The sequence below is a fragment of the Pteronotus mesoamericanus genome, unplaced genomic scaffold (assembly GCF_021234165.1).
Source record: "Pteronotus mesoamericanus isolate MK-2021 breed Mesoamerican mustached bat unplaced genomic scaffold, CSHL_Meso_final contig_263, whole genome shotgun sequence".
Taxonomy (NCBI): Eukaryota; Metazoa; Chordata; class Mammalia; order Chiroptera; family Mormoopidae; genus Pteronotus; species Pteronotus mesoamericanus.
Window position 1 is genome coordinate 2,740,926 of NW_026555112.1, and position 27,644 is coordinate 2,768,569.

Below are 27,644 nucleotides of genomic sequence, written 5' to 3' on the forward strand. Positions count from 1 at the left end.
CCCGGTTGTTCAGGGTCTGGTGGGCTGGGGGCCGTGGGAGGAGTGGCATGAGCCCACTCATTCATCGGGGTCCCGGGGCTGTTGCAAGGTGGTAGCCAAGCATCGGCCTGGCTCCGAGTGGCAGTCCCCTTGCCTCAGCCTGGCCCTGGAGGCCTACTACGCACGGCGCCTTCCACCACCTCACCCAGAAAGGGCGCTTCGCTGCTGAGGTTGAAACGGTAACAGCCAGTCCCCGCCGCACGGACCCTGCCAGCCCTGGTGGCCCACGAGATCTTTCGAGATGCTCTGACCCCACCTTCTTGTGTTAATGATTCAGAAACTGAGGCCCAAAGTAACGAGTTTTCTCATTTTCAGCATAATTCATCCAGCGTGTGTGTCATGCCTCCCGGCCCCTGTGGATTTGTGAAGAGGCTGGGGTGATTTGTGGTCCAATGTGAGGAAAATTGGATTATGGAGCGATAAATTAAAAGAGTGCTCCATCAGTCTGCTGAAATCTCCATAATTTGGGGCTCTCGGAGTTCATGATAGTCTCAGCAAAGAAAGTAGAAGAACAAGGGAAGAAAATTAAAATTCCTGCTCAGTTACATGCACCTGTTATTGTAAGGTCTCATCCTGGGAGTTCACTCCAAATGCTTAGTGAGGTAATTAAGTGCATTTGAGTGCTCTGTGCAATGTATGGAGTTTTTATTTGCATAGCGCGCTATTTACCGTCTTTAGTTATTTCATATGACAGAGGTCAGCGATGCTCTTCTGGTTTCACTGATGGGAGGGCCTTTCTTTGTCTTCCTGGATGAATTTCATCGCTGGTGATTTTTCCTAAGCTTTAACAGTGCCCCCTGCTGGTGGCCCCTGGCCGCCCTGTGCTTCCATCACCAGGTCCTTGATGACAGCTGGGGTCAGAAGTGGTAGCTGATTGGCACAATTGGGATGGAACTTACACTGGCTCTGCACACAGGCATTTGATTTCACTGGGTCACCATCCTTTTTCATGAAGCAGAAGGACAGGAGAATGGAAGGACACAGGAGATTTTGCTGGTGTGGAAGGGTGGTGGCAGCTACTCCACAAATGCGTTGTGGGAGATGTTTCTTCCATGTCACCAGTCAGGCTTTGCTGTCACTGCCCCGGGAACTTCTGTAGCACCAGCCTGGTGTCCTGGGGACTGAGCCTCAGATGTTGGTGTTGACATGGCCACACACAGGAAAGGGTCCCCCGCACTAGGTTTGCTGTTTCTTTAGCTGTTTCTTGTGAACTTGCTTCCCTAACTCTCAAGCTTAACCTCGGTGACTGAGAGGGGTCTTTTTCAATATGAGACCTGTGGGTCTGTATTCCACGTCTCCATTCAAGAAAACTTTTAAAGTTGGGGGTTTATACTTTGAAGATAAACTGAAAAAACAGACAAACAGAAGAACATTACTGTGATTCTTTGCTGTGTGCTTTTGCAATTCAAACATATTTTCATAAAATGACACCTGTGCTTTGTAACCAGCTTCCCCCTTGCCACCAACCCTTTGAAAGGGGTCAGTTGATTATCCACGTTTGCGAAACTTGGCTATAACTCTAATTGTTTCGCCTTTCATTTCTCAAATTCTTCTCTAGGTGGTGAGGCTCGGATCAGCCTTCCCACACAGATGCTCACCTTCCCTTTGAAGTCTCCACCTGCTCATTCTGGGAACCGGAGGTGACTTCCCCTGGCCATTTGGCATGGGGACCCCGGAGACTCCCAGGCCCCAGGCAGGCTTTGAGCAGCCTTGCTCATTAAGCTGGACAGTAAGCCGTGCAACATGTCTTGTGCGCAGAACTCCTTTTCCAGCCCCAGGGGGGTCTCGTAACTATGCTTCTAGAAACCTGGTACATGCATGGGAAGGCATCTGGAATGCTCCAGACTCTCCATATGGGAGCCTGTCAGGGAATGTCATTGCGAGTCAGCCTGGCAGCCTCTGTGGCATCTTTATTGAACATTAAAAAAAACTAAAAACCCTGCTTATAAAGTAGGAGGGGACGATCTGGAAGGATAACATTTAGTCTTTGCAATCAGGAGCCTGAAAAATATATCAACGTATACAATAAACCTTTCCTTTTTCTTCTGTCCCTTTGCTTCTGTACTTACTGCCTGTGCCATAAATAAGAGAAGCAGAGGTGACAAAAAGGTCTCATGAAAAATTTTCCTAGAATTTGGAAGCAAGATCTAGCTGCAGGTTCCAATGAAAACATCTTCACCTGCTGTGTCTGGAAGGTTTGGATAAAACTGTCGCAGAGGAAAGAAGACTTCTATGGCCTGGGGTAGGCCTGTCGTGCTGAAGTGACCAGCCTGTGGCTGGCAGGTGTGGGAGGGTGTGCCAGGCCCCCAGGAAGGGGCCTTCAGGTCCCTGATGGCGAGGATTAGGCACGGCTTGTGCAGCAAGAAGAAACAGGCCTGAGTCTTACTAGCTCTGTCTTTTCTAGCTCAGTGGCCCTTGGCAAGACTAGTCTATTTCCCACTGTAGCCTCAGTTCCCTTACCTGAAAGCTGCCTAAGAACAGCAGTCCCGCAGGATGGTGAGGGGCTCCAATGAGAAGGTACAACTAAGTTCACTCTCACACCTGTCTGCTGCGTAGAAGCTGTGGATGGCTGAGATTTTGGTCAAGACTGTGCTTCCATCTCACCTGACTGAGGCCCACGTATTCTGAAGAATGTGGCCGTCGTTCAGGGTCCAGAAGGCTGTGCGAGTCTGTCTTTGCTTCAGCGTAAACCCGTTCTCTTGGCCATCTAGAAATGCCTCCCGGTTAGCGTGGGTGGGCACAATTTGGAGTGCTTGATTAACCCAGCAATTAATAAAAGTGGAGAGGTGACAATTGCTGTTACCAAGCTACCGTCAAAAGCAATGCGCTTGGCTTCTCTCCATGCAAACAGATTGGTGCAGAGAAGCTCCCAGTGGGGAGGAACATAGGGGCACAGAACAGGGAAGCTAGTCGGGGAAAGGTACTCAGAACAAAAAGCCAGGGTGTCAGGATGGGTTGGTGGGTTGATTATTTCATTCAGTCAACATTTTTTTTTGTTTTTGAGTAATTCCTATGTGCCTGATGATACTGTGCCAGGAACTAAAGATACGTATGTGAATAAGTGATAGCTTCTCCTATGAAGAGGCTCAGACTGATGGCGGAGGTAACAGACGCATAAGCAGTGCATTCTAATGTTTTGTGGTAAGGACGAGAGAGACAGTGTACCGTTCATGGGTGGCCAAAGGAAGGAATGGTTTCATGAGGCAAGAAAGAAACTTTACAGAAAGCGGGGTTTGAGCCAGACTCGCTAGTGGACAAGGGCTTTTTAGCACAGGAGACGGCAGGAGCCACGGCTGGAGGCCACTTACTGCTGAGTGACAGAGCACATCACCGAGCCTTCCTGGGAGTGGGTTTCCTCATCTGTAAAATGGGCATTAAAAATCCATGTCTCGAGGGGTAATGGGAGGACCTCCTTAGATCATGCGAGGCACAGTGTGCTTGGCCCATGGTGACCCCTGCTGTAGCAGTCAGATGCCATATGTTACGACTATCTCTGCAAACGGTCACTCACACCCTGTTGAAGCTGTGTCTCCCCTCAAAGTGTCACACGATCTTGCCCTTTAAAACGCAGCCACCCATTGGTGATCCTGGTGGCAAGCAACTAAATGTTAGTCCTTCATTCTTTCCTGGAGCGATGGCATAGAGAGGCCACTGTTTTAGGGACAGATGGAGCAATGGGGGTGAGCCAGTGTGCCCAGTCCCGCGAAGAACTCAGCATCCTGTTAGACCTGGAGTCAGACTGGAGCTCTGCCCCTTGTTAGCCACATGCCCTTAGGCTAGTCACGTCTGTCACTCCCGGCTGCCTTATCCATGGAATTTTGTCTGAAATGTATTTATGGGTCAAGATGCAACATTTATCTTAAGAACTGGAATGAAGATGCCTCTAAAGGAGGGAACTACCTTTGTGTAGGAAAACTAGCAGTGCTGCCCAGTAGAAATATAATACAGCACCACATAGAGACTTATAAATTGTCTAGTAGCCACAGTAAAAAAAAAAAAAAAAAAAAAAAAAAAAAAGGTAAGAGAACGTAGTTGAAATTATTTTAATAGTATGTTGTATTTAGGTCAGTATAATTAAAATATATAATTATCAAGGTATTTTACATTCTTCATTTCAAACTAGGGTCTTTGAGATCCGGTGCATATTATGCATTTATAGCACACCTTCATTTAGACAGCTGCGTTTTATGTGCTGAGGAACCACATGTGACTTATGGTGACCAAATCGGAGGGCATAGGTCATGGGTGGGCGGGAGGCCACGAATGAAGTGCGTCTACAAGGGAAATGAGCTTCTGTCCCCTCTCTCTTGTCCTCTCCCCTCCATCTCTCTCTTTGTCTGTATTTGGTTCCCCTTCTGGAGAGGGATGAGGGGATAAGCGACCAGTGGAGGCCGCAGCAGAGGCCTTGTGTTCTTGGATTCTTGTGGAAAGCGAAGACCGGGATGACCTCACCAGGAATTCATGGAAACCATGGAAACACTAGTGGCCAGAGTGCACTGAGTGCTTACTGTGTGCTGAGCGCTGTTCTAAGCATTCGATGGCAGTGTCTTATTTAATCCTTAGTACCCTGAGAGGTCATCCTTCCTTCCTTTGGGGAAATGGGGAAACGGAGGCACAAGGCAGTTAAGATAGCCAAAGTCACACAGCTAAGGTTTGAACCCAGGGAATTTGTCCCCAGAGCCCCGCTGTGCTAGTTGCCACAAAAAACCTTGGAGGAACAGAACAAGTCTTAGAAAAGGCCTTGGGCTTCCATTTGGCATGAACCGGGTGGTTTACACCAGAGGGCTAGGGGCAGGGAGGGCACCCCCCTCCACCCCCTGCCAGCAGGGACCACCTGGACAAGTCTGAGCCTTGCAACAGTGTTAAGGTTACATTATGTGGCAAATGCACCTCCCTGGGTGCCGTTGTGCACAGCAGGGCCTCAATAAGTGGCACTTGTTTCCTTCCCTTGAGGCCCAGCATAGAAGCCTTTTCTTTTTTTTTAAAAGGGGGGCTTTCTTAGTTTTTGTTCATATGTAGATCCATGCCTGGTGCATAGTAGCTGCTCAGTAAATATTTGTGAAAGTCAGTGAGGATACGTTGGCATCCCTCGATGGGATGATCCCTGCGTCCACTGTGGGGCCCGAAAATGTGACTCTGCCATTATGGGGTGACCTTACAGTTACAGCCCTGGGTGAAGGGGGCTCACATGGGAAGATGACTGGAGCATTCAGGTGAGAGTTTTTACTTTGCGCTGAAGACAGGCCAGTTTATGTGTCCTATGCGAAAGCTTTTTTGGTTTGTTTTTCTAGTAAATTTTAAAAAAGATTTTACTTAGAGAGAGAGGAAGGGAAGAGAAAAGAGAGGGAGAGAAACATCGATGTATGAGAGAAATATCGATTAGGTGCCTCTAGTTGGCCCCCAACTGAGGGCTTCGCCTGTAACCCAGTCATGTGCCCTGACCGGGAATCAAACCAGCAACTTTTTGGTTTGCAGGCAGATGCTCAATCCACTGAGCTGCACCATCCAGGGCATGTTTTTCTAGTAAATTTTAAAAATTGAAACGTAACATATTATCCAAGCAGCAAAATACAGAGTGCGTAAGGGTGCAGCCTGAAGTCTTTTCACAAAGGGAATCCACCTTTCTAACCAGTTCCCACATCAAGAAAGAGGACGTCACCAGCACCCCTCCGCCTGCTGTCCCCTGTCCCCTTCCACAGGAACCTGCTGTCCTCACTTCTGACTCCCCAGACCGCCTTCGTATGCCTTCGCTTTCGAGCCAGCCCCAGTAATTGGAGTTTGGGGGCCCAGATTGTTTCAGTCCTGCATCCCTGATGGTCTCCAGGGTTGGGTTCTCTCTAACCTGGTTCTTGTGTCCGTTGCACAGATGAGAAACTGGGGCTCACAGAAGCCCTGCAACTTGCCCAGGTCTCGTGGCTTGAGAATGGATGAGTGACTCGCACCCAGAGCTGTCGTGCTCCTAAACCAGTGTTCTTAGCCGGCGCATATGTCGTCTTCTCTGACCTTTGGTCTGAAATTCACAGGTTGAGGTTGAGTGTGCAGGACTGATCAGTGTCCGAGGCGGGGTGGTGGGGGCAGGGCTGCTGGGAGGCTGCAGAGGAAGGACCAGCCCTCCCCCCGCCAAGAGCCTAGGGTGCTGATTTATCCTGAAGGCACCCTCCCCAGCCCAGCGGGACTGAAGGCCACACCTTAGCTGCCACAGTGACTTGGTTGGCAGAGCCCATCTGGGATGGGGCTGCAGGAGGCATCAGCATGTGGGGCAGGTGGGGTCCTCACTGCCCCTTGATCCCCACTTCTGCTTGCTGCTCACAGGCATGCTAGGCTCTGGCAAAGGAAGCTTTCAATTAAATAAATTCAAACAGCCACCAGAGCGCAAACTCGGGGTGCTGCCAGGTGCGAGCTGTATTCACCGGTCTCCTGCCCTGAGGCCTGGCTTGGGCCGCCTCTGAACACCTTGCATTTCAGCAACAGTCAACGCTCAGCGGATGGAGCCGGGACGGCAGGGGGGCTGGGCCGTCTCTGCCCAGCCTGGGGGCCTCTCGGAAATGGCTGGAGGTGGGCATATGGATTTCAGGCGGAGGAGCTTTGTTCTCTCTGTGGCACGGCCCTCTGCCCCCACTGTTCCTCAGTCAGGAGGGACAGGTGGTGGCTGTCATTCTGCAGTTGGCCCTGGCCACCGAGAGATTCGCCAACTATTCTGGAATGCAGATACCCTCAGCCTCTGTGGCTCGGAGAATGCCGCTTGACCCGTTAGGCTTTGTGCAGGCCGTTCCTCAGCCTGGCTTTCTCTCCCAGAGGAGGGGCACGGACAACAGGCAGATATAAATTACTATGCTGGGTTCAGTGCCTCTAGGACTGAAATGGGATTCAAAAAGGCAGAGTAAAGTCATCCTTCTGGGCAGTGGTTCTTATAAAAATAAATGTACCCTTATTATAGTAATGCTGGTGAGTGAGTTGGCTGAATGGTTCACTCTTTGCTGGCCACCGGGCCTGGCGTCCGCGATGGGAAGGTACAACTGGAGCCAAGTTGCCCAGGGGTGAATCCTGCCTTCTCTGCTCCGTGGGGTGACTGTGGGCCAGTTACTCACCTGCTGTGTCCATCTGTAAAGTGGGGATCACAGCGGCCACTACCTCTTGGAGCTGTGTCCATGTCAAACACTCGGATGTCGGCGTGGCGTGTGGAAGTCTCAGTAAATATTCATGTAACAATGATGACAACGACATATGTGCAGTTCATCGTAGTCTCTGAGCAATCTGGCGTGTGCGGGACAGGTTAGCACTCCTCGTTTACACACAGGGAAACTGAGGCACACCTAGGGTCAGTTTGTGGCCCAGGGTCTCACAGCCAGTCAGTAGCGGAGGTGGCCTTTGAAGCCGGAGCTGTCTGAGGGCAGCTGTCTGGTGTGTGGCGGCGAGAGCCGTCCCTGCTGGCTCCCCAGGATGTCTCCCCTGAGGACTACATTCATTTCAGAAAAAGCAACCCCTCACACATGAAAGGTAGATCTAGTACAAACAGGACAGATTTATTTATTTTATAATCCATGTACAATAATAAACATGGCTAATATTTGTTGAGTGAATTGCCCGGTGCCTGTCGCTATGTTTCCTTTGCCCTATTGTTTGGGTCAAGTCCTGAGACCTTTGTGGGGAGTTTTGAGGCCAGATCAGAGTAGAGCTGTGTCTTTTCTTGCCACGGCTGATGTGCTCCCGAAAGATCCCTGGGTGAGTGAGGACGGTCACCGTGGAATCTTAGGAGCAGCGAAGACACACACTGATCTCTGCTCCCCGTGTCCTTCATGGGAGGTGTGCCTACGTCCCTGGCTGGCTGAGCCCTTCTGACCCTTCCCTTTTATGGCTTGTCCTCTGGATCTTCACAAAGGACCAAATCAACCAGGAAAGATGAGGTTTTGGCTTTGACAAAAGTCGCACGGTCTGTGGAAATAATGTACCATTTTTTCATCTAATATTCCTGAGTGGAGGCAGGAACATAGAGGACCAGAGAGGCATAAGGGAGAGAGAGGGATACAAAGGCAGTGCGGGGCGGGGAAGGGAGAGGAAATGTCAGGTTAGGGGTGAGAGGGGAGAAGACGGGGCAGAGGCAGGGGCTTGGGGAGGTGAAGTTGGGGCCGGGTACTTGGACATTAGTGACTGAGAGGGGCAGGGTGGGAGGCAGATCCCAGCCTGGTGGGAGGGGCGGAGCCAGCAGAATGTGAGAGGCAGGCTGTGGGAGGGTGACGAATGGCACATGAAGGGGCCCGGGGTCCTGCAGGTTGAGTGCCAGAGCAGATTATAGGCCCGTTGATGAGTGCCCCTGACTGGCCAGCTAAGGCCCACTGTTGGCCACACAGTGGATCCCTGGCAGAGCTTCCTGCCTCATAATTCAGTGCTCCTTGGTTGTGCCATGTTACTGCTTAGGGTGAGGAGGAGAGGGGCGGAGGGAGCTGGAGCCTGCTGACCCAGTCCGGCTCAGTGATTTGGTCAGGGTGACTGTGGCAGGGCCCGCTGTTGGGTGCCCCCCTACATCAGAGCTTCCCGGGGATGCCCTGCCTTCAGCGCTGAGCCTGGCGTAGGGAGGTCACCGTTGGGCCCCATTCAGCAGAGACCACACAGACTCCATGGTGGCCCATTGGCCTGGGAACAGCACGAGCTAAGGGAGGCGGCCTCCGTTGTGAGCCGCTCATGCCAGGGGGTTAAAAAAAGAACTACTCATGCCTGATCCAAGGGCTGTTTGTGGGCAGTACAGAAATAATAAACCCAAACGGAGTCAAGCCTTTCCAAGCAGGAAGGTCGCGTGCCCTCGCGGGGCCAGATCCTGCCAGCTCGCCGAGGTCGGCACGGTTAGGAGAGGCAGCCCATTCTGCCCGGTCCTCAAGGACTGCCCTGTTGTAGGGCAGAGGTGAGTGGGCATGTTTTCTGGTAAAAGGATCAGGTTTTCCTGGAAAAGGTTTGTTTGTTTTCTTAGCTAGGTTGGTTCCACGAGTCTTTGCCAGGGTCCCGGGTTCTCTCCAGGAAGACCAGCTCCTGCTGTGAGCCCAGCTGGCCTATGCTTAGCGTCTGTTGCACATGTACGAGAACTTGTTTCGTAGGTGCGGAAGTTCAGGCCCAGGGACGTAAATGACTTGCTCAGAGCTTGTACAGCGGCTTTGGTGGTGGCGGTGACGGCGATGGAGAAGGGTAGCCGAGCTTTGTTTGCCCATGGCCCACACTAAAATCTGGGATGGTGAAGACTGTGTTAATAACAGTAATAGCTACTATTTATTGTGTGTCTTCTTGGTTACATACAAGGCTCTGAGCGGCTCTGGTGCACCTGATCTGGGAATGAGCGTGCACAAGGCAGACCATGTGGTCCCTTGGACAAGGTGAGTGACAGAGGAAGGTCACGCCAAGCCTATGTTCTTCCCACTGAGCCACACACCGCCTGTGACCATGCCAGCTCGTGGTGTGTGCCACGGCCCTGAAGGTGGGTGAGCGGCCGGCAGCAAGGTGGGTGCTAGGGCACAGCGCTGTTCCAGATCCTCCTGCCTTGGCTCCTGGGCCTCCTTGTCCTCTCTGTTCCTGACATACCGCCCGTCCCCCCGGCACGCCACCCCCCACTCCGCACCCTTGTTCCTCATGCTGTCTCCTACTCATTTGTTGACGGAGAAACAGTTCATTTCTGTATCAGCAAACGAAGGATAGTTTAGCTGCGTTAACACTAATAACCAGTGACTAGTTATCTATTAATTTTAGTTTTGCATGCCTCTGATCCTGAAAATATTTTTTCTTAAGGTGAATAATGAACTCCATTCCCTTCATTATGAATTAGTAATTGTGAAAACTAACTGTGGCTGAATATCTTGTATGTCACCAATGTTGCTCACATTATGAAAAATCTACTATTTCAGGGAAGAATTGCAGAGAGAAAGAAACAAAGGAGGGAGGAAAGGTGTGTGTGTGTGTGTGTGTGTGTGTGTGTGCGCGCGCGCACGCGCGCGCGCGCACAGGGTTGGTGTCTGGGTTACCCTTAAAATAAGAAATAAATTTGAAATGGAAGATGCAGTTCAAATGTCACCTGCTATGGGCAGGTTTAGTTACCTTTTCCCTCCTCCAAAAGCACCTCTGTTCTGACTTCAGTGGTGGTACTGGCCAGGACATACGGCAGCTGGGCCATTTTCATGCCCTTCCTGAGCTGGGGCTGTAACTTTTTTATTCCTGTTCCCTGACACAGTGCTGGCATACAGTAGGTGCTCATTCAATGTTTACTGAAATGATGATCCATCATAAAAGCTTTGAGAGAGAGGAGCTCTATTTTACTCTGTCTGCTGGGTACTCTCAGTAACCCAGTTACTCCTGTCCTGATTTCTGTTGTCCATATGGACCTGGGTCAGTTTTAACTGCTAAAATGAACTAAATTGAATTTAATTTGAGCTAATGGGGATATATGCAAGTCACTGCCCATTTAATTAATTAGTTTGTGTCACCAAATAAACGTTGTAAGGGCCACTAAGTGCAGAGTATTCTATTTGGCAGTTGGAATGCAAAGTTGAGAGAGAAGCCAAGGAGGTACGCTTTGAAACCAGACCACTGAAGTTCAAGGCCAGATTAGACACTCTCTCCTAGCTTTTAGGTGGTTAGAGTGGGTAAGAGCCAAATTCTGGATCTGGGTTTGAATGCTGACTCCATCTCTCATGAGCTGTGTGACTTCAGGCAAATTAACTTAACCTTTCTGTGTCTCACTTGCTGCTGCTTTAAAACGGGAGAGCTTCATGGGGTTGTTGTCGGGTTAGGGTCTTTGTGGGGATTAAACAAGTTAACACCCTGTTGATACTTGTTACTGCTGTTATTTGCTATTAATTAAGCTTTATGTTGTCTTGTGTAAAACTCGGCTGTTTTGGAGCTAAGTTACTTCGCGGAATTGTGACAAGGCTTGTATCAGTTTCCAGTGACTGCCATACACTGGATGGCTCAAAACAGCAGAAGTGTATTGTCTCACGGTTCTGGAATCTTGAAGTCTGAGATCAAGGTCCATCAGCAGGACCATGTTCCCTTGGAAAGCCGTGAAGGGGAATTCTTCTTGCCTCCTCTTAGCTTCTTGTGGTTTGCAGGCAACTGTTGGTGTCCCTTGGCTTGTAGACGCGTCACTCCAATCCTCTGGTATGATATGGCAGTCTCTCTGTGCGTCTATCTTCACATGGCCATCTTCTCGTAAGGACACCAGTCATTGCTGGATAAAGGGCCCACCCTCCTCCAGTATGACCTCATCTTATTATATCTGCAATGACTCCTTCCAAATAAGGTCACAGTGTGAGTAATTAGGGGCTAGGATTTCAGCATGTCTTTTTTTAGGAGGACACAATTCAACCCATACAAGGATGAAATGAGAGAACCCACAAGAAGCAATGAGCTTAGAACCTGGGACAAAACAGCAAACGTTGGCTGTGCCTGGTATTGTCCTCACCCTGTGGTCATTCTCACAATGACTGCCCTTTGCTGGTGGCCGTGGACGCTCTCTGGACATCTTTGAGCCTCATGTTTTAACCGTGTATGAGAACAGGAGGTTTCCCATGTATGAACTGTGAATGCAGTGGCCCATCTTGTGAGGCGAGCTGGTTCCATAACCTCCTTGGTGTCTGGTCTCTGAAGTGGGAGGAGGAGGCAGGACCACCTCCTGGAAGGGACCCGCTTCCAGGATGAAGTGAGGGTAGGTGTGGACTGGAGGCCCAGATGGATGCTGCTTGCGCTGCTGCTTCACAGCTCAGTGGGGGACAAGGCCCCGTCTGTGTCTTCGCACAGACCCGAGAAGCTTCCTCTTTCCCTTCCCACGGGGTCCGCAAGCCTCAGAGGCGTGTGCAGATGTGAGCTAGCTTGGAATTTCCAGAACCCCCTAGGTGCTTTACAGTCAGAATGGAAAAAAAAAAAAACTTTTTTATCCCCCCACTTGGGAGCTGAACAGATCTGCTACGTAGAAGTCTAGATATCTATGGAAACAGTCCTAATTTTAGCCGTACTGCACTTTGTGCCAACTTGGAGAAGGCAGGACTGGGTTAGGGCCCAGGGAATGGGGAAGGCGAGCGGCCATAAGGGTCAGAACAGGCCAGTGGGAGGGTGTTGGCCAAGCCTAAGTGGTTGGTTTAAATCTGAAGAGGCTGCCCCGGAGAAGGAAATGGGTGTGAAGAGAGGGGCCTGGAGAGACGAGCACGTATCAACAACTAGCGTTTCAAACTAAGGGATCTCCTTCTCCTCCCCACTCTGGCTCTCCCTCTAAATTCTGTTAGTTTTCAGCCCAGTTCAGGATTTTTATTTCCACTTTACCACCTTTTGTCATCAGTCCCTCCTACCGAGTTGCTATCATCTTTTATAATTTTGTTGAAGCACTTAAGCAACCCATTTAGTTTTATGATTAATTCATGTCCCCCATTTGTTTTGGAGCCCCTCAGGGTCAGCCATGGTCACTGGCGTGTCTTTAAGCTGAGTTGCCATGGAGCAGCCATGCAGAAAATGAGTAACCAGTGGCACTAGACATGATTGGTGTGATGTTCAGTGGACAAGACCAGGGCCTGGGCTACAAGAAAGGGATATTAAATGAGTGAGTACAATCAAGTATACACAAAAACACTTTTGATGGTAAGAATCCACTTGGATGGGAATGGAAATTGCCTGTAATTCTATTAAGAACGTATTAGAGGGGGCCACAGGCAAGAGACCATGCCTGACGTGGTAGGTGTTGGGAAGGATGGGGTGAAGGAAGAAATGGGTGGAGATTTCAGGTGACATAAGGAGCATTGCTTCTGTCCCGGCAGCTCTGCTCCCCGCTTCTCCCCTGCACCCCCCACCAGGTAGGCCTGCTCCTAGCAGAAACCATGGTAGACTATCAAACATGGGAAGAATCTTAGACATCATCCATCCTGAGTGCTCTGAACTGTGATTTTCAAGACAAGCATTTTTAGATGAATACTTGCTGATTTACATTAATGTGCATATATAAACCATATGCAACTAGACTCCCAGACCTGTCATTTCTCAGGTGTTACTCTGTAGGGTGAGGCAGGTCATGGTAGCTTCCTCTCGCAGATCTTGAGGATTACAGGGCGGTGTTCCCATCGACCCATGGACGTGGGAGACCTGTAATAAGCAAACATTCCTGTTGTAACCACATGGAAATAAGACTTACTCAGATGAAGAATTCTGGTATGAATTCTTGTACTGAATTTCCAAATACCTTGTATTCTTTTCACCCAGGTGAAAAGCAACACAGCTGTGGTAAAGTTGGGCAGGTAGTGTGCAAGGCATTGCAGCGTGGGCGGCAGGGATCTATTTCAGCCCGGTTCTGTGAATGATCAGAAGCTGGGAGGGCAGGCAAAGGTAGACCAGATGGCTTGATAGTGACAACATTTGGAGCTTGAACCATACCTCTTGACATACTATTGGAATAGATAGAATATAAACTAGTTCCTACCGAGCACTTTATTTAAGTTACCTCATTTACTTCAACTAACATCATTGTGCACCAAACACTATTTTCCTTACTACACAACAAAGGGGCGCCTGAGACTGAAGGACTTGAAATAACATGCTGAGGCCTTTCCTGCGGATAAGACAGAGATCCAGTGATTCGGCATAGCCCCCTCCCCTGACATTGAACTGTGTCGCAGGGAACTGCAAGCCTCCCAAAAGGAGCAGAGATGCGGTGCCCTTGGCCTCCCTGGAGAGTTCTGCCCAGTAAGTAGTAGAACCAGGGCCAGAATGCAGGTTGCTCAGGCCGACTGGCCAGTCTGAGGGCTGGGTGGGAGTTGCTCGGTCAGGGGGATGCCTCCTTCTTGGGAGGCTGTTGGCCCAGGACCAGTGAAAGGCTCTTTGCCCGGTGGGAGAGGCGAGTGCTCGCGTGCCTGTAGGCTTGCGTTGCTCTGGGTGCTACAGAGGGAGTGAGCGACTCTGGCTGCCAGTGTGAGTCAGAACAGAGCCCAGAATAGAAGCTGGAGGGCATGTATGTAAAGGCCGTCTCTAGCCTAGTCATTCTGGTTCAAGATGATTAAGCTTTTATACAGGACACTGTGCAGACTGCTTTAGGATCATTTATTAGTGTCACCTGGCAACAGCTCGCAGAGTTAGCCACACCCACCATAGGGTAATTGACGGGATCACCCAGGGCCGAGCCTGCTATTTGTGCATTGTCCAGTGTCCTTCCAGCTCATTCATTCATTCATTCATTCATTCATTCATTCGTTCATTTGAGCACTTTTATTAGGCACCTCTTTGGACGTAGCTTTCCGTTCGACAGTATTTCCTTTTCACTGCTGGGAGCACCTAATAGGTGGTAAAAATGGCGATGCTGGTGTTCCTGTTTGCTCCGGAGTGCCCCGAAGTCGCCCTGTCTGTGCTGTGGTCAGAGAGGTGCGTTCGCCTGGCCCTCGTTAGGCCTGGGGTGACTCTGGACCCTTCTTCTGAGTTCCCGCTCAGATAGCACTTCTCCCAGAAGCTTTGTGGGAATCCAGATTGTGTCACTAGAAGCAGGCGTGAGAGCCTTTTGTTCCTATGCTGCTGGGACCCATTATTTCCCCAAAGTATACTTTCTTGATGTACTGACTTGCTTGGTTTGTGTAAAGCCCTTGCTTTTCTTTCCGTGTTTTAAAACTATTTTGCGATGCTATCCTGAAATTAGCAAGCAGGGCGATAGAACATTGTCATGCTATAGGTTTGAGTTTGCTGGGGTTGCTCCCTTGAGGGGGATAGGTTTTTCTCAAGCCCTGGGCCTGATGCATGGATGGCGTGGGGCTTCCGGTGACTGTAGGCATGGTCTCCTCTGGAACATGCTGGAGTTTCTGTCCCATCCAATCTGTCACCATCTTCTGTTTATAATAAGCATTTCATTTCAATAGAAGAGTGTTAATGTCTAATTGCTGACACCTACATATCGACAACCTTCAGAAAGATTTAAGTGTTTTCTTAGTTGCTCCCCTGCAGCTGGATGCTATTTAGCTTTTTCTTTCAGGGACCCCATCATATCTTCCAGTTGTGTGTCCAGCAGGAATGTTTGTCACTCAAATCCACTGAACTCCAGCATTTTGGTTTTTATTTTATTTTTATTTTTATTTTCTTATTCTTGGTGGTGTTTTTTTTTTGCCCTTCCTTCCTTCCTTCCTTCCTTCCTTCCTTCCTTCCTTCCTTCCTTCCTTCCTTCCTACATCTTTCCTTCCTTCCTTCCATCAAAAGCTAATAATGGATTTTCTTCTGCCCTTGGAGAATCTGTTTCTTTTGGCTTCCAGCTTTGAACAGGGGGCATGTGTAGGTCACTGAGCTCTGTCTGCCCCACAAACCTTGATTTAAGATGCTAGTTTAGCCTTTTCTGCTTGCTCTTACTGAAAGAAAAATGGAAAGAAAAATAAAAATAAAAGGTAGCTATAGACAGATTTGTCTGATGGGTAACCTTGGAGGGGCCTTGTTTATTTTTCAGATCCCATGTTTAGAAACAAATGAAACAAAATCAGGTGTATCCACCAATTTTAGACCAGCTCTTGTGTGTCAGGTAAAAGGTGAAACGTTTCCAAAGCTTTTTATTAAATCCTCACAGTAACCTTTGCAAATCACTGGTTTTTCAGCTGGGTGAACTGTGCTTGAGTGACTGTCACCTACTGTCACCTGGCTAAAGGTGGAGGGCTGTCCTTGGGCCCAGCGACGGCCTCTTCAGGGCTCCGCTCTGGTTCGTCCCCACACAAAGACATAATGGCTTCCTCACATTGATCGGAAATGGCCTTGGGTCCCAGGTCCAGTGGTATCCTCCCTCCGCATCTTGTTCTCCTTGCTGGTGCTCGCTCGGTAGATGTCTCTTTACGTTTCCGCGTTGCTGCAGAGACCTCAGGGGCTTTGTTTCAGCCTCCTCATTGGTCCTCACGGAGACCGTGAGAGGGAAGTGATTGCTAGACTTTGCACGCAGATACTGGCCTGAGGAAGCGTCCCCGTCCCCCCTCTGTGGACGGGCAGGTGGCTGTCTGGATGGAGAACACTGTTAGAGGAGCATGGCCACTGAGAGCCGTGGCAGCCATGACTCAGCGCTCGCTCTGGTGGAACTCTGCACGTGGAACAGTCTGGAACCCCTTCAGTGGAAGTCTGGTGTGGAGCTCTCTTCCACTGCTCCCTGCACTGTGGCTGTGTCTCTGTTCTAAAACCAGAGGCTGTCCCTTACGCACGCTTGTGGCCCAGGGGCAGGTCCGCAGGAGGCCGTCAGTAAGCAGCCCTGAGGTGGACGGCGCATCTCGCAGTCCAAGGCTGAACCCTGGCTCCGTCATTTGTTGTTTTGTTCTCTCACTCCACCCCTCCTTCTCCCATTCATCCTTCAAGACCCAGCTTATATGTCACCTCCGTAAAGACGCCCCTCTCCTGCTCAGATGGAACGCAGCCCTCTGTGTTGAATGCCCCGTGGCCCTGCCACCACCGGCTGATATGCAGTGTGTCTTCTTTATCAGGCCATAAGGCTGAGTCTTGCATGACTCAACATGTTCCTTCCCCCACCCTGCACCCACGCGCCTAGCACTTTCCCCAGCTTTGTGTTTCTAGCTGGCCCGTAATATATTTTAAAGTATGTCACCTGTAAGTGTATGGATGACTATTGCAAAGGATAACGCGTTTGGTTTTGTATGTAGTGTAAGTCACAACCGTCCCCCCTGACCCCCCGCCCAAGATTCCTTCTCATTCAGGCCAGTCACAAAGGCCATCTTTGTTAGGTTGGTCTTTTTTAAATATATTTATTTATTTATTTTTAATAAACCAGAGACATTTCGGGAGAAAAAAGCGATTTGCTTTCCTTATAATTAGCCTTGCTGATTAGGCTATCTTTTTCCATTTTGTTTTGCTTTTTTTCTTCCCTGGAATTTATCAAGTGGCCTCTTTTCTGTGAAGGTCACCCTTCAAATGAGGAAGGGCGCTTGATTAGAGCCCTGGGGAATGTACTGTGTGTTTTTTCAAAAGTAAGGAGCTTGAAGGAGAGGGCTGATGTGAGCGGAAGGGTGAAAGGTCAGCCCTTGAGCCATAAAAAGGGGCCTTCACACGGAGAAACTGAAACTGGTGCTGCCTGGACAAGATTTTTGTTGTTATTGGCAACGGCTAAAGTAATTAACAGTCACATTTAACTTTTGAGTTCGTTTCCATATTTGATGGAGCTTCCTGACCGGATCCTCGTGGCTTGTCTTCTATGCCCAGGGCACATTTCTCTTATTTTTTTTTAAGATTGTTGATAATTGCATTCATCAACTATAACTATGTATTCCTTACTTGAATGTGTTTATTTTCTTTCTTCGTTTTTTTATATAAATGGGTTTCGCAGTCCATTCTAGAGTGTCTCCGTAGACTGCCTCATTCCCGGGAACTCAACATGTTCCTCCCCCCACCCTGCACCCACGCGCCTAGCACTTTCCCCAGCTTTGTGTTTCTAGCTGGCCCATAATATATTTTAAAGTACGTCACCTGTAAATGTATGGATGACTATTGCAAAGGGTAATGCTTTTGGTTTTGTATGTAGTGTAACTCACAACCGTCTCCCCCCAAGATTCCTTCTGTTCTCATTCAGGCCAGTCACAAAGGCCATCTTTGTTAGGTTGGTCTTTTTTTATATATTTATTTATTTATTTATTTTACAAGTGTGTGTGTGTGTGTGTGTGTGTGTGTGTGTGTACACAATCCCTAATACGATCTAAATCGCAGAGAGCTGTGAGGCCTCTATAGGTAGGCCTACAGGAGCTTGCCAGGAGGCAACTTAAATCTTGTTCAGTATCTTAAAGAGGGCGCGGTGAACCTGGTCTGCCCATCCAGCTGGCCTCCTGCCTGCCTGGTTGGTTGGGACTCAGCTAGGGACATGCTGAGAGCAGTTTCACTTTTGCACTCACTTCCTCTTATCCTTAGCTGATCTAAGAATTGTTTGGTGGGGGGTGGGGGTGGAGTGGGGCGGTGCGGGGGTGGGTGTGTGTTGAGAGCAAAGAAGCAAAAGATTCCTTCCTTCCTTCCTTCCTTCCTTCCTTCCTTCCCTCCTTCCTTCCCTCCTTCCTTCCATCTATCCATCTACCCACCCATCCATCCATCCATCTATCCAATGAATACTTTGTTCCGACGCCAGGCAGATTCCGTGGATGCAGAAGACAAGTCCTGTTCCTGTGAACATGCTCCTGACACTAAGCTTGTTCTACCTCTGTTTATGTGAGGAGGGAGGCGTCCTTGCTACTGCAGGCCTACCTATAGAGGCCTCACAGCTCTCTGTGATTTAGATCGTATTAGGGATTGTATATATATATACACACACACATATTTGTAAACACACTGGTGTGTGGTGTTTTGCAGAAACAGTCACAGCTAAGGAAATGTGCAGTCTGGGTTTGAAAATAAACTGCCTCTTCCCAGCTGTGCAATGTTGAACCAGGGACTCCAGCGTTCACGGCCTCGCGCCTGCCTCTGGTGAGTGAGGCTGGTGGCTGGACCGCGCCTCGGGTCACTGGGAGAACGGGGGAAGTGCTTAGGAGATGGCCTGGCTGCTGCAACGGGGGACGCACTTCGTAGGTGGAACTGTAACAGGGGAGGAACGATGGCCCTCTGCCCTCTTAGATTCAGAGTCTGGGCCCATGAAATAAGCTGACAGGTTAACTGGGGGAAAGTGTACACATTTAATTGAATATTAAAAGGTTTAGGTGGCAGGAGGGTGGAGCGCGCGGGGGCTTTGCAGAAGGGAGGAAATCTCCACAGAAGCAGTTAAGATGGAAAGCTTTTATACTATTCTGACAAAGGATACACTTGGAGAGAGGTGACAGTACAAAGAAAAGGGGCTTCGGGACTTTTTTAGGGGTGGTACATTGTGGGAAGGTAAATATGTGGGGGCGCTGATGATAGAAAAGGGCTATCCAGCCAGTTTTGTTTATACGGATTCTTTCTGGTGCCCTTTCTATTTCTGATGATAAGGTTGCCCGCCCCTTCCTGGTGTGGGAAGGGTGGGGGGCACCCGCCCAGGGGAATTCCTGCCCTGCTTCCAGGCCGTCGGGGAAAGCACAGAGAGCCAGCCTGTGTCTGCTTTTTGTCAGTGCCTTCTGCTCAGCCTAGTCCTTGTGCAGAGCGGCATGGTTTGGGGTGGTGTATTCTGTTCCCCTACAGTGCGGGTGCCCAGTCGTGTTGTAAACCTGGGCGGGCGTGAGAAAGTGGAGGCTCTCTCTGACTTCAGAGCCCACACTTTGGCCCAGGAGTCTGGAGTCTGTCCTGCACCAGATGCCCTTTGATCCAGTTTGTGTTGGAAAGGCAGCTGGTGGCAGAGAATCGGAGGACCCTGGGGCACCCTGATTCCACCATGTAATTGCTGGGCAGTCTTGGACATGACCCCTGACCTCTCCAACTCTCAGTTTTCTCATTTCTGAGATGCCGATTTCTCTTAGGAATGTTTTGTTACGGTCACCTCCTTCCCTTCCTGCTAGTCTGTGTTTATATGTCCTATGGAGGAATCCTGCTTGTCACTGTCCTTGCCTGCCATGCCCAGTCCCCCTTGCTCTGTGTTTTCTTTATTTCCATAGCACGCATCACCTTTTTCTTTTTTTTTAAAAGATTTTAGTTGTTTATTTTTAGAGAGGGGGAAGGGAGGAAGAGGGAGAGAAACAGCAATGTGTGAGAGAAACATGGATCAGTTGCCTTTGCTCATTTCCCAACTGGGGACTGACCCTGCAACCCAGGCATGTCCCCTGACCAGGAATCGAACCAGTGACCTTTTGGTTTACGGGATGACGTCCAACCCACTGAGCCACACCAGTCAGGATTTATCACCTTCCAACACATGATAGGATTGACATTTTTAATGTATTATGTTTATTTTTAATGAACTCCTTCCCCCATTGGAATGTAACCTGTTTAAGGGTTAGGACCTTTATTTACTTTATGTCTCGAACTCCGTCATGCTTTCCTGACACAAACACGTGTTGTGAATTGTTGAACAAATTACCGAGCAAAGAAAAAACCCCAGCAACTCGTGGCTGCTGGCTGAGGTAGCTAGGCCCTGGCAGTCTTCTGTTGGGCATGAAGAATTCCCCAGCACAGCAACATGCAGCAAGGCCATTCTGTGATGGTGATGACAAAAACGACCGCTCCCTAATCAAGACAAGGCACAGATGAAAACAGGAACAACTGGAGTCCACAAAAATGATCAAACACGCTCCTTGTTCAGCCTGCTGTTTCTTTACCAATTATAGCTCAAGCCCTGCTCTGTGCCTCCTGCCTTCTAGGTAAACATTGTAAGGATACCTGGCCAAAGAATTCCTGTTTTGTGACAGCCCCTACTGCGCTTGCGGGGGTGTCCAGTGTGTGGCCCACGGGACGCACGCAGCCCAGGGTGGCTGTGAATGCGGCCCAACACAAAATCGTACATTTACTTAAAACAGTATGAGATTCTTTTGTGATCACATGTTGCAATGTATTTAACGTGTGGCCCAAGATAACTCTTCTTCTTCAAATGTGGCGCAGAGACGCCAAAAGGTTGGACATCCCTGCGACTGGAGTAAAACTACACTTCCTTGAACCCCCTCCCCCAGATCACTGAATAAGCCCGAATTGTATGGTGAGGATCCCCGCTCTTCCTCTTACTGAGACACCTGTGATTCTCTGTGGCCTGATAAACTCAAATTTGCTCGACCTCGGTTGTGTTCCTGGTGGTCTTTGCCTCAATATCATGTCTCATGGTGAATAAAACTCTGTAATTAGCCATTGCTACACAAATGTGTAGGTTATTATTACTAGCTGAAGGATATTGAACAGATGCGTTATCTGCTGGCCCTGAATTTTCTAATTTGCAAAATGAGAGGGTTGACCAGATGACTCACTGCGTTTCCTTACAGTTGTCATGTTCTGTAATTTCTGAGTGTTACTAAGCACTTCCTGTGTGATATACATTGCAGAGACGGTAAAAGTAGAAGATACTGGGCCCCAAACTTGGTCTTATTAACTATAAAAATGTGATGATGTTGATTTAATATAACAATAATAAAAGCATTCTGTTTTGTATAGTTTACACTGCCACCTGAATCAAGCTCTCATTCATTCTCACAGTAACCTTATGAGATAAATCCTGTTACCCATGAAACGTGAAGAAGTGAAGTCACAGAGAAGTGAAGTAACTTTGCTAAGCATTAGAACTGGGATTCACTTAGGTCTTTGTTATCTTAAGTCACATATGATTATATGGTGATTTCCAAGGTCAAACTCTTAATCATGACATTTTTGTGAACTGGTTGTGAGCTAAGGTGATTGCTGCTTAAGAGATGTCCATGCGTGTTCAGCATGAACCCAGCTTTGAAGAATGCACAGTTTCATTGGAGGGCTAAGTCATACACACATTCGATGGGTGAAACAAGCCAGGATAGGCTATACATGCTTCAAGGCATGGAGGCTGAGAGAAAGGGAAAGCCTATAGGCTGGGCTGATAGAAGGTCCAGCTCCAAGGCGCAGTGCGGGTCTTGAGAAGAGCCGGGTTTGAAGTTAGGAGACCCGAGGCCTTATCCTGGTTTTTCTACAGATGAGCACTGTAGGGGAAGTGGACTGGCTCCCTCACCCAGGTGCGTGGGTAACTGAGAGAAGCAGTTTCTCACAACCTCGAAGGGGTCTGATAAAGCAGTGTTCTCACAGCCTTGAGTGAGGGTGCCATCAGCGGTTCCCATAACATGAAGCGGGCTCGCAGGCGCAGCTCATGCTGTGTTACTTCACTTTTTGGCCTGAAGCCGGCTCTGTTTGTGTTATTACTTAAGAAGGTAGAGGCTTCTCACTGGACGTGAGTGGAGTGGGGGCGCAGACATAGACACAGGCTTGTGGCCTGCGTGGCTCCCTCAAATAAAGGCCCATCAGACATCCCAACGGCTCTGTGAATACTCTTCCATATCCACGAATCCCACGAACCTGCCTGGCCCTGATCAGTCGCAACACAAACACCTAACTCTAATTGTTATTTTTTTAATTTGTAAAAAATAATCAGTAATCTCTCCTCATTTCGCATAGTACATCACACCTGGGAAAGTGCGTTATAAACGGTCATGTACTTAGGACAGTAGGGCCTCCCTGTCATTGTGGAGGAGAAAAATCACAGACAGCTTTAAGGCGTTCCATGGCACACAATGCAGCTGCTAGGCGACCCTTTCCTCTTCCCCTACTCAAACTTTAGAAAGGACAGTTGCCGTGGGGGCTTTGTCAGGGTCTTACAGCAGATGAGGACTTTTGGGTGGAGTGCTTTTTTAAGGGCCCTTGAGGTTACACGCAGGTCTTGGGAGCAGGAGTGTGGTGAGAAGGGCAGCCTGGGGATGGGGCGGGGTTATAAAGAGGGAAGCCGTCAAGGCCCCGCCCACCGTCAGGACCTCGCTGCTTCCTTTAACCACCTACCCTGTCTCCTCTGCTCCCACTCGGCCTTAATTTTAGTTGTTCTAGGATTTAACCAGGAAAATGTGTTAGCTGGGTTAACCTTCCAAATGAGATTAGAGTATACCTGTATTAAAAGGGTGAGAGTTTCTAATGTGGAATTTGAGGTCATGATGATTAATAATAATGATGTTGGTGCTAATGATAATAATAATAATAATAATACCACCATCCACCATTTGTTGGGTATTGTATGCCAGACACCATATTCAACACTTGTGTGCATAGCCTCATTTAGCATTTACAATAAATTCATTGTTATCAAATGAAGAAACTGGGGCCTAGAAAGGCTAAATTACACCCCTCTGCCGACAACAGTCACCAAGCCAGATTTCAACTAGGTCCTTCTGACCTCCGTCCTGAAGCCTTAAGACTGCTCTCTGATGTCCATATAGATAATCCTACAATGTGAGAGCTATTATCTAGGACCCTCATCTTTTAGAAGAAAACAGAGGTGAGGGCCCTGTTTGAAAGTCCTGGTCCCTGGTGGAAGTGGGGCCTGGGTTAGGGCCTGGATCTTCTTACCAATCGAGAGAGTTAATGTGCCTTTTCTCCTGATGGCTTTAAATACGTGGGGCGATGGCTGCTGTGCTTGCAGACAGAAGTATGGGTCCCCTTCCGTTTGCCAGTCAGGGAAGACCTAAGACTATGGAGCCTAACTGCCAGGCCCTGTGTGACCTGGTACTTGCTATTTAATCTCTTCATCTGTTTTTGTTTCCTCATGGGGCAAATTGAGATAGTAACTGTACCCACACACCACGGATTTGTAATAAGAACTAAAGGAATTAATATACAGGGTCCAGCAGAAGTAAGGCCTGCTTGAGTGTGGTTGGTAAGGTAATAACATGGTTGTAGTAATCTACAGTTTTAATTTGAACTTACACCTAAAATGTCATATGATGTGCTTGAGTGTGATACTGCTGTGTTACAGAATGACATGCTTATGATTTTGTAACAAAAGATTTTTTAATGCAAGGGGCATTCTTTGTGCTGGACCCTGTATTTAAATTCTTAGCCCCGTGCCTAGTACACAGTGCGTTGTCAGCAAGTGTTGCCTGTTAGTAACATGTCCCATTGCTTGTTTGAAGGTTATGGTTCTAATGTGAGCCTGTTCCAGTATGCTGGAGTTCTTGCCATTGCCCCAAGGACACACTTCACCCTGGAAATGTGGGTGCTGTTGAAGATGTGATGAGGTTGGTGGGGTGCTGTATTTGGGGGGGGTGGAGAGGTGCTGGTTTATGAAAAAACATTTGCTTGCCAAGTCCACCCAGGTGGTTGGGGTGTCTGTGAAGTGGACCTTTGCTCGTTCTGGGATTTGGGGGACAGATTTATTTTGATGCAGCATCTTGTCCTGGGGTGACTTGGGGAGGCAAAGGCATTGCCTGTGGATTGAGATTGATGACACGCCATCAGTTTGTCCCTAGACCAAAAATGGCACAGGGCACAGAGCTTATATCCTGCTCATCTTCCGGTGCAGGAGCCCCTGTGGCAGAGCAGGTGCTCGCTGAGTGAACGGGAACAGTCCCTGGTGACGGGGTGCAGACGGAGTAGGTGGGGCCTGCGGATGAAGAACATGGAAGCGGAGTGAGTGAAAGGGCCCGGGAGTGGAGAAGAAAGGAATTAGCTTTTATTGTGAATTAGCCTTTCTAATCCTTTTGGAAACCCTAGAAGGTGGTGGAAGTGGTCCTCCAGTTTGGAGACCAGAAGAAGTGTCCCAGATAAGTTATTTGCCCAGGGCTAGTTCGAGATGGACCAAGAACCTGAATCTAAGTCCCTCTGGGATAGACCCAAGAACTTGCCTTGAGTCACTGGTTGAGTAACAGTTAATTCAGATTTAGGGATCTTTAATTGCTGGTGGACATGCCTTTGGTGAAACCACTAGGATGTAAGGGACCCGGTGCCTGGCACTGGGCATCTTTGCCTCAATATGACTTTTTAAGAGCAACCCTTCCCTTCTTTGGCAGAGGCAGCCCCTGGGTCAGGCCGGGGTGGGCACCTGATGTGGTGACCGGTTACAACGGGCGTCTTTCCTTCTCTTCCTTAATGCTGAAGGGGATGGTTATCACTCTGAGTGATTCAGGGGCCCTTGCGGGGGCGGGGATGGAGAAGCAGGGTAGAGCTGCTGGCTGAACACTCAACGCCTGCCCTTTCTCATTCTGCATCCTTGGTTCCATGAGCCTGGTTTAAAAACCACTTAGCCACCATCTTGTTTCCGTTCTGCTACACCAATGCCTTTCAACCCTTTTCATCTCCTGGCACACACAAATTAATTACTAAAATTCTGTGGCACAACTGAAGATATACTTGTTGCCCACAGGACAAAAAATAGGTATAATTCTGATTCATTCACACCGGCTCGCTACTGTTCTGTTGGCTGTTGTCATTTTTTTATTTGGCAATCTAGGGGAAAAGACGTCAGTGCCCCTGACTAAATATTCAGGTATTGCACGCTTTAAAACCTTTTGTGGCGCACTGGTTGAAAAATCGCTGGTCTACACTCTGTACTTTAGATGTAAGTATATTTGTAATGACAAATATTGAGGTGGCTGAGATGGACTTGGAAGGAGATTTTTGATTAGTCTTTTCCTGATAAGAACTTACTTGTTCATAATCTGAGCTTTCATACCAGATACTGGCATTAGTATATGTCTAGTAAATTATCCCAGAGGATTTAAGGGATTTTGTTTTGATTGCTCATGTCTCTGGCTTCTTTCATGGGACTAGAACTGGCCGTGGGGAGTGGCCGATTCTCACCACAGGCAGCGCCTGGTCATGGAGCAGCATACCGGCATCGATCATTTTGGGGTCCTTAAGACCGCCACATGGAAACAGGCTGTTAATTTTGTGACTACCAGTTAGCGTTAGTGGGAGCAACAGGAATTATTGGTTTGATTATTGATCTAGGGCAATGGCTTATAGTTAGGTGACTTGGAGGAGGAGAAAACTGATGAATGAGTGAACTAAAGTAGCAAAAAATGGAGTCATGCTTTTTTTTTTTTAATAATGCAGTTGCTTAAAAAAACAATTTGTAGTGAAGTAGTGAAAAACAGGATTTGCTTGAGTGATCCTAATTTATAATATGAGAAGACAACTGGGAATTTCTAGAAGACTCTTCACACAGTACATCTGATGGAGCCCTGTGCAGGCCAGTTGATAGTATACACACGTCTGTTTCTTAGATGTCAATGGGACTTAATAGTATTGCTTATTTGTTCAACAACTAGTTATCAGTCACAATGTAAAGGCACCATTCTGGATAAATGCCAGAACTTAAACTGTAAATTGCTAGAATTTGAACTATATTCAGTATTATTAACATGTTAAGTGTACCTTACTGAATTCTAATTTAAAAAATATCAACAATTCCATGTTAAATAAAAGTTTCATAATACTAGGGTTTAATGTAATTCGGGTAAAAATAAAAAAGGTGTAACTTTAAGTATATTGTATATGTATGAAACATGTTAAGAAACTGAAAAATAAACAGTCTCCTATAGAAGTGGTCCTCCATGGCTGTCAACAGCTTAGACAGAGAAACAACCGGGTGTTCTGTGCCTCCCGAGGGAACTAGTTAAGGCCCTCAATCTAATGATGGAATCACTGGAAACATGGAGGGCAGAGGTGCATGTTAAATGATCAACGGTGATAATCATGGAAATCCAGGCTGTGGGAAACTACCGAAAAGTGACTCATCAAATTAATTGTAAGGAGGGAAAATGATGGAGGAGGGACCGTAAGTGTAAGGTAATGTGAAAAATACAAAGTGATCACCAGGAGAAGTCTATGTGGAATTTCAAAAAACTAAACAAATGAACAAACAAAACAAAGCAGACAGACTCACAGATACAGGGGACAAATGGAGAGTGGCCAGAGGGTTGGGCACTGGGGGGATGGGCAAGAAAAGGGGAACAGACTCATAGAGCATAAATTAGCCGCAGGGATATGAAACACAGCACAGGGAATACAGTCAGTAATATAGGCATTAATGTTGTTTTTCTTAGTGCGGGAATGAAACTGACCAGATGATACTAGATTGGGGGTTTTCTTAAAAATAATCTCAGGGATATGGAGACAGGTAGGGTGGAGGTGAAACATGACTGGCCGCCACTTGGCAATTGCTGAGGCTGGGTCATAGCTCTTCGGGTTTCTCTCTTGTTCTGAATATGCTTGAAATTTTCCATAATAAAAATGTTAAATGAAATAATAATCAATCTGGTCTATTTCTGATCCATTCCATATCGGTAGGCATCATAAGGTCCTTTGTAAGTAACATCCTAAAATATTTCCACTTGATGTGATCTAAGAAAGGCGATGTGGTTTGCAAACACTGCTCCCCGAGTTTCCAGGATCCTGGGAGACAGGATCAGGCCGGTGGGGCTTCGCAAGTCCCACAAACGTACTTCGGTCACGGCTGTTCCACTCCTATGTTTTATGTCTTGGAGTTTCCTCATAGATTGCATTTGGAGCAGAAAGGTGTTTTTGCTACTGGAAAAAAAAAAGAAGTTTAGAAACCCGTCCCTGATTTTATAAACAAGGAAGCTGAAGCCCCAAGAGGGAGGGTGATAGGCACAAGTTCACACAGTGGGCAAATTTCAGAGCCCCAGGTCTCTTGTTAGAGGTTCCTTGTACGTCTCAGTCATGATGGTTATTCTCTAAACTCCCTGCACAGGGTCCCCCAGAAGATAGGTCACCTGAATTCTGGTTTCCAGAGCTGCTTTCCCCTGAAGTGGAGGCTCGGTTGAACTCTTTCTCTTGCATGCAAAGCGCCTGCTGTGTGTCCCAAGCTCCCCGACTTGTTCTTAGTTGACTCAGCTGAGCACCTGGGCCAGGGATCCTTGTAGCAGGAGGATAACATTGAATTCGGGAAATGAACAATCTCCTTGGGACTTGACATAGACGGGAAAGCCTGTATGTATATTGAACACTTAATCATTTTTAATGCTTGTTTCACCTGCTGCTCATTTTTACTTGTCTTCAGTAGAACGCAGGGGCCTCAGAGGGACTCCAGAGGTGCCCCAGGCACACAGGTGGAGCATACCTAGAAGGCAGAGTCCTAGGGCTGCTTCTGTCAATTGAAGAATATCCGCTACGAAAAGAGGGGGTGGGTAAGCTGGAAGTATGAGGGAGAGAGGCAGGAACAGATTGTTGGAGCCTAGAGTTGCTTAAATGTATCTCTCATGCCGATGTTAGATCAGTGGTCCTTAAGCTTTTGT

At 48.2% G+C, this 27,644-nt stretch overlaps 1 protein-coding gene across 3 annotated transcripts in view; it reads left to right on the forward strand.

Moving 5' to 3' along the window:
• The window catches only part of LARGE1 (LARGE xylosyl- and glucuronyltransferase 1), a 462,699-nt gene that overhangs the window by 33,386 nt on the left and 401,669 nt on the right, over positions 1 to 27,644 (forward strand). The window contains exon 2 of one of the 3 annotated variants that reach the window (XM_054574561.1): positions 23,520 to 23,624. The exons of 1 other annotated variant lie outside the window; for it this stretch is intronic. In XM_054574561.1, the coding sequence (XP_054430536.1) occupies positions 23,620 to 23,624 (5 nt within the window). In that variant the 5' untranslated portion in view covers positions 23,520 to 23,619. Of the gene's footprint in view, positions 1 to 8,866; positions 8,936 to 23,519; positions 23,625 to 27,644 lie in introns of those variants that run through there. One more of the 3 variants, XM_054574563.1, reaches the window with a different exon arrangement.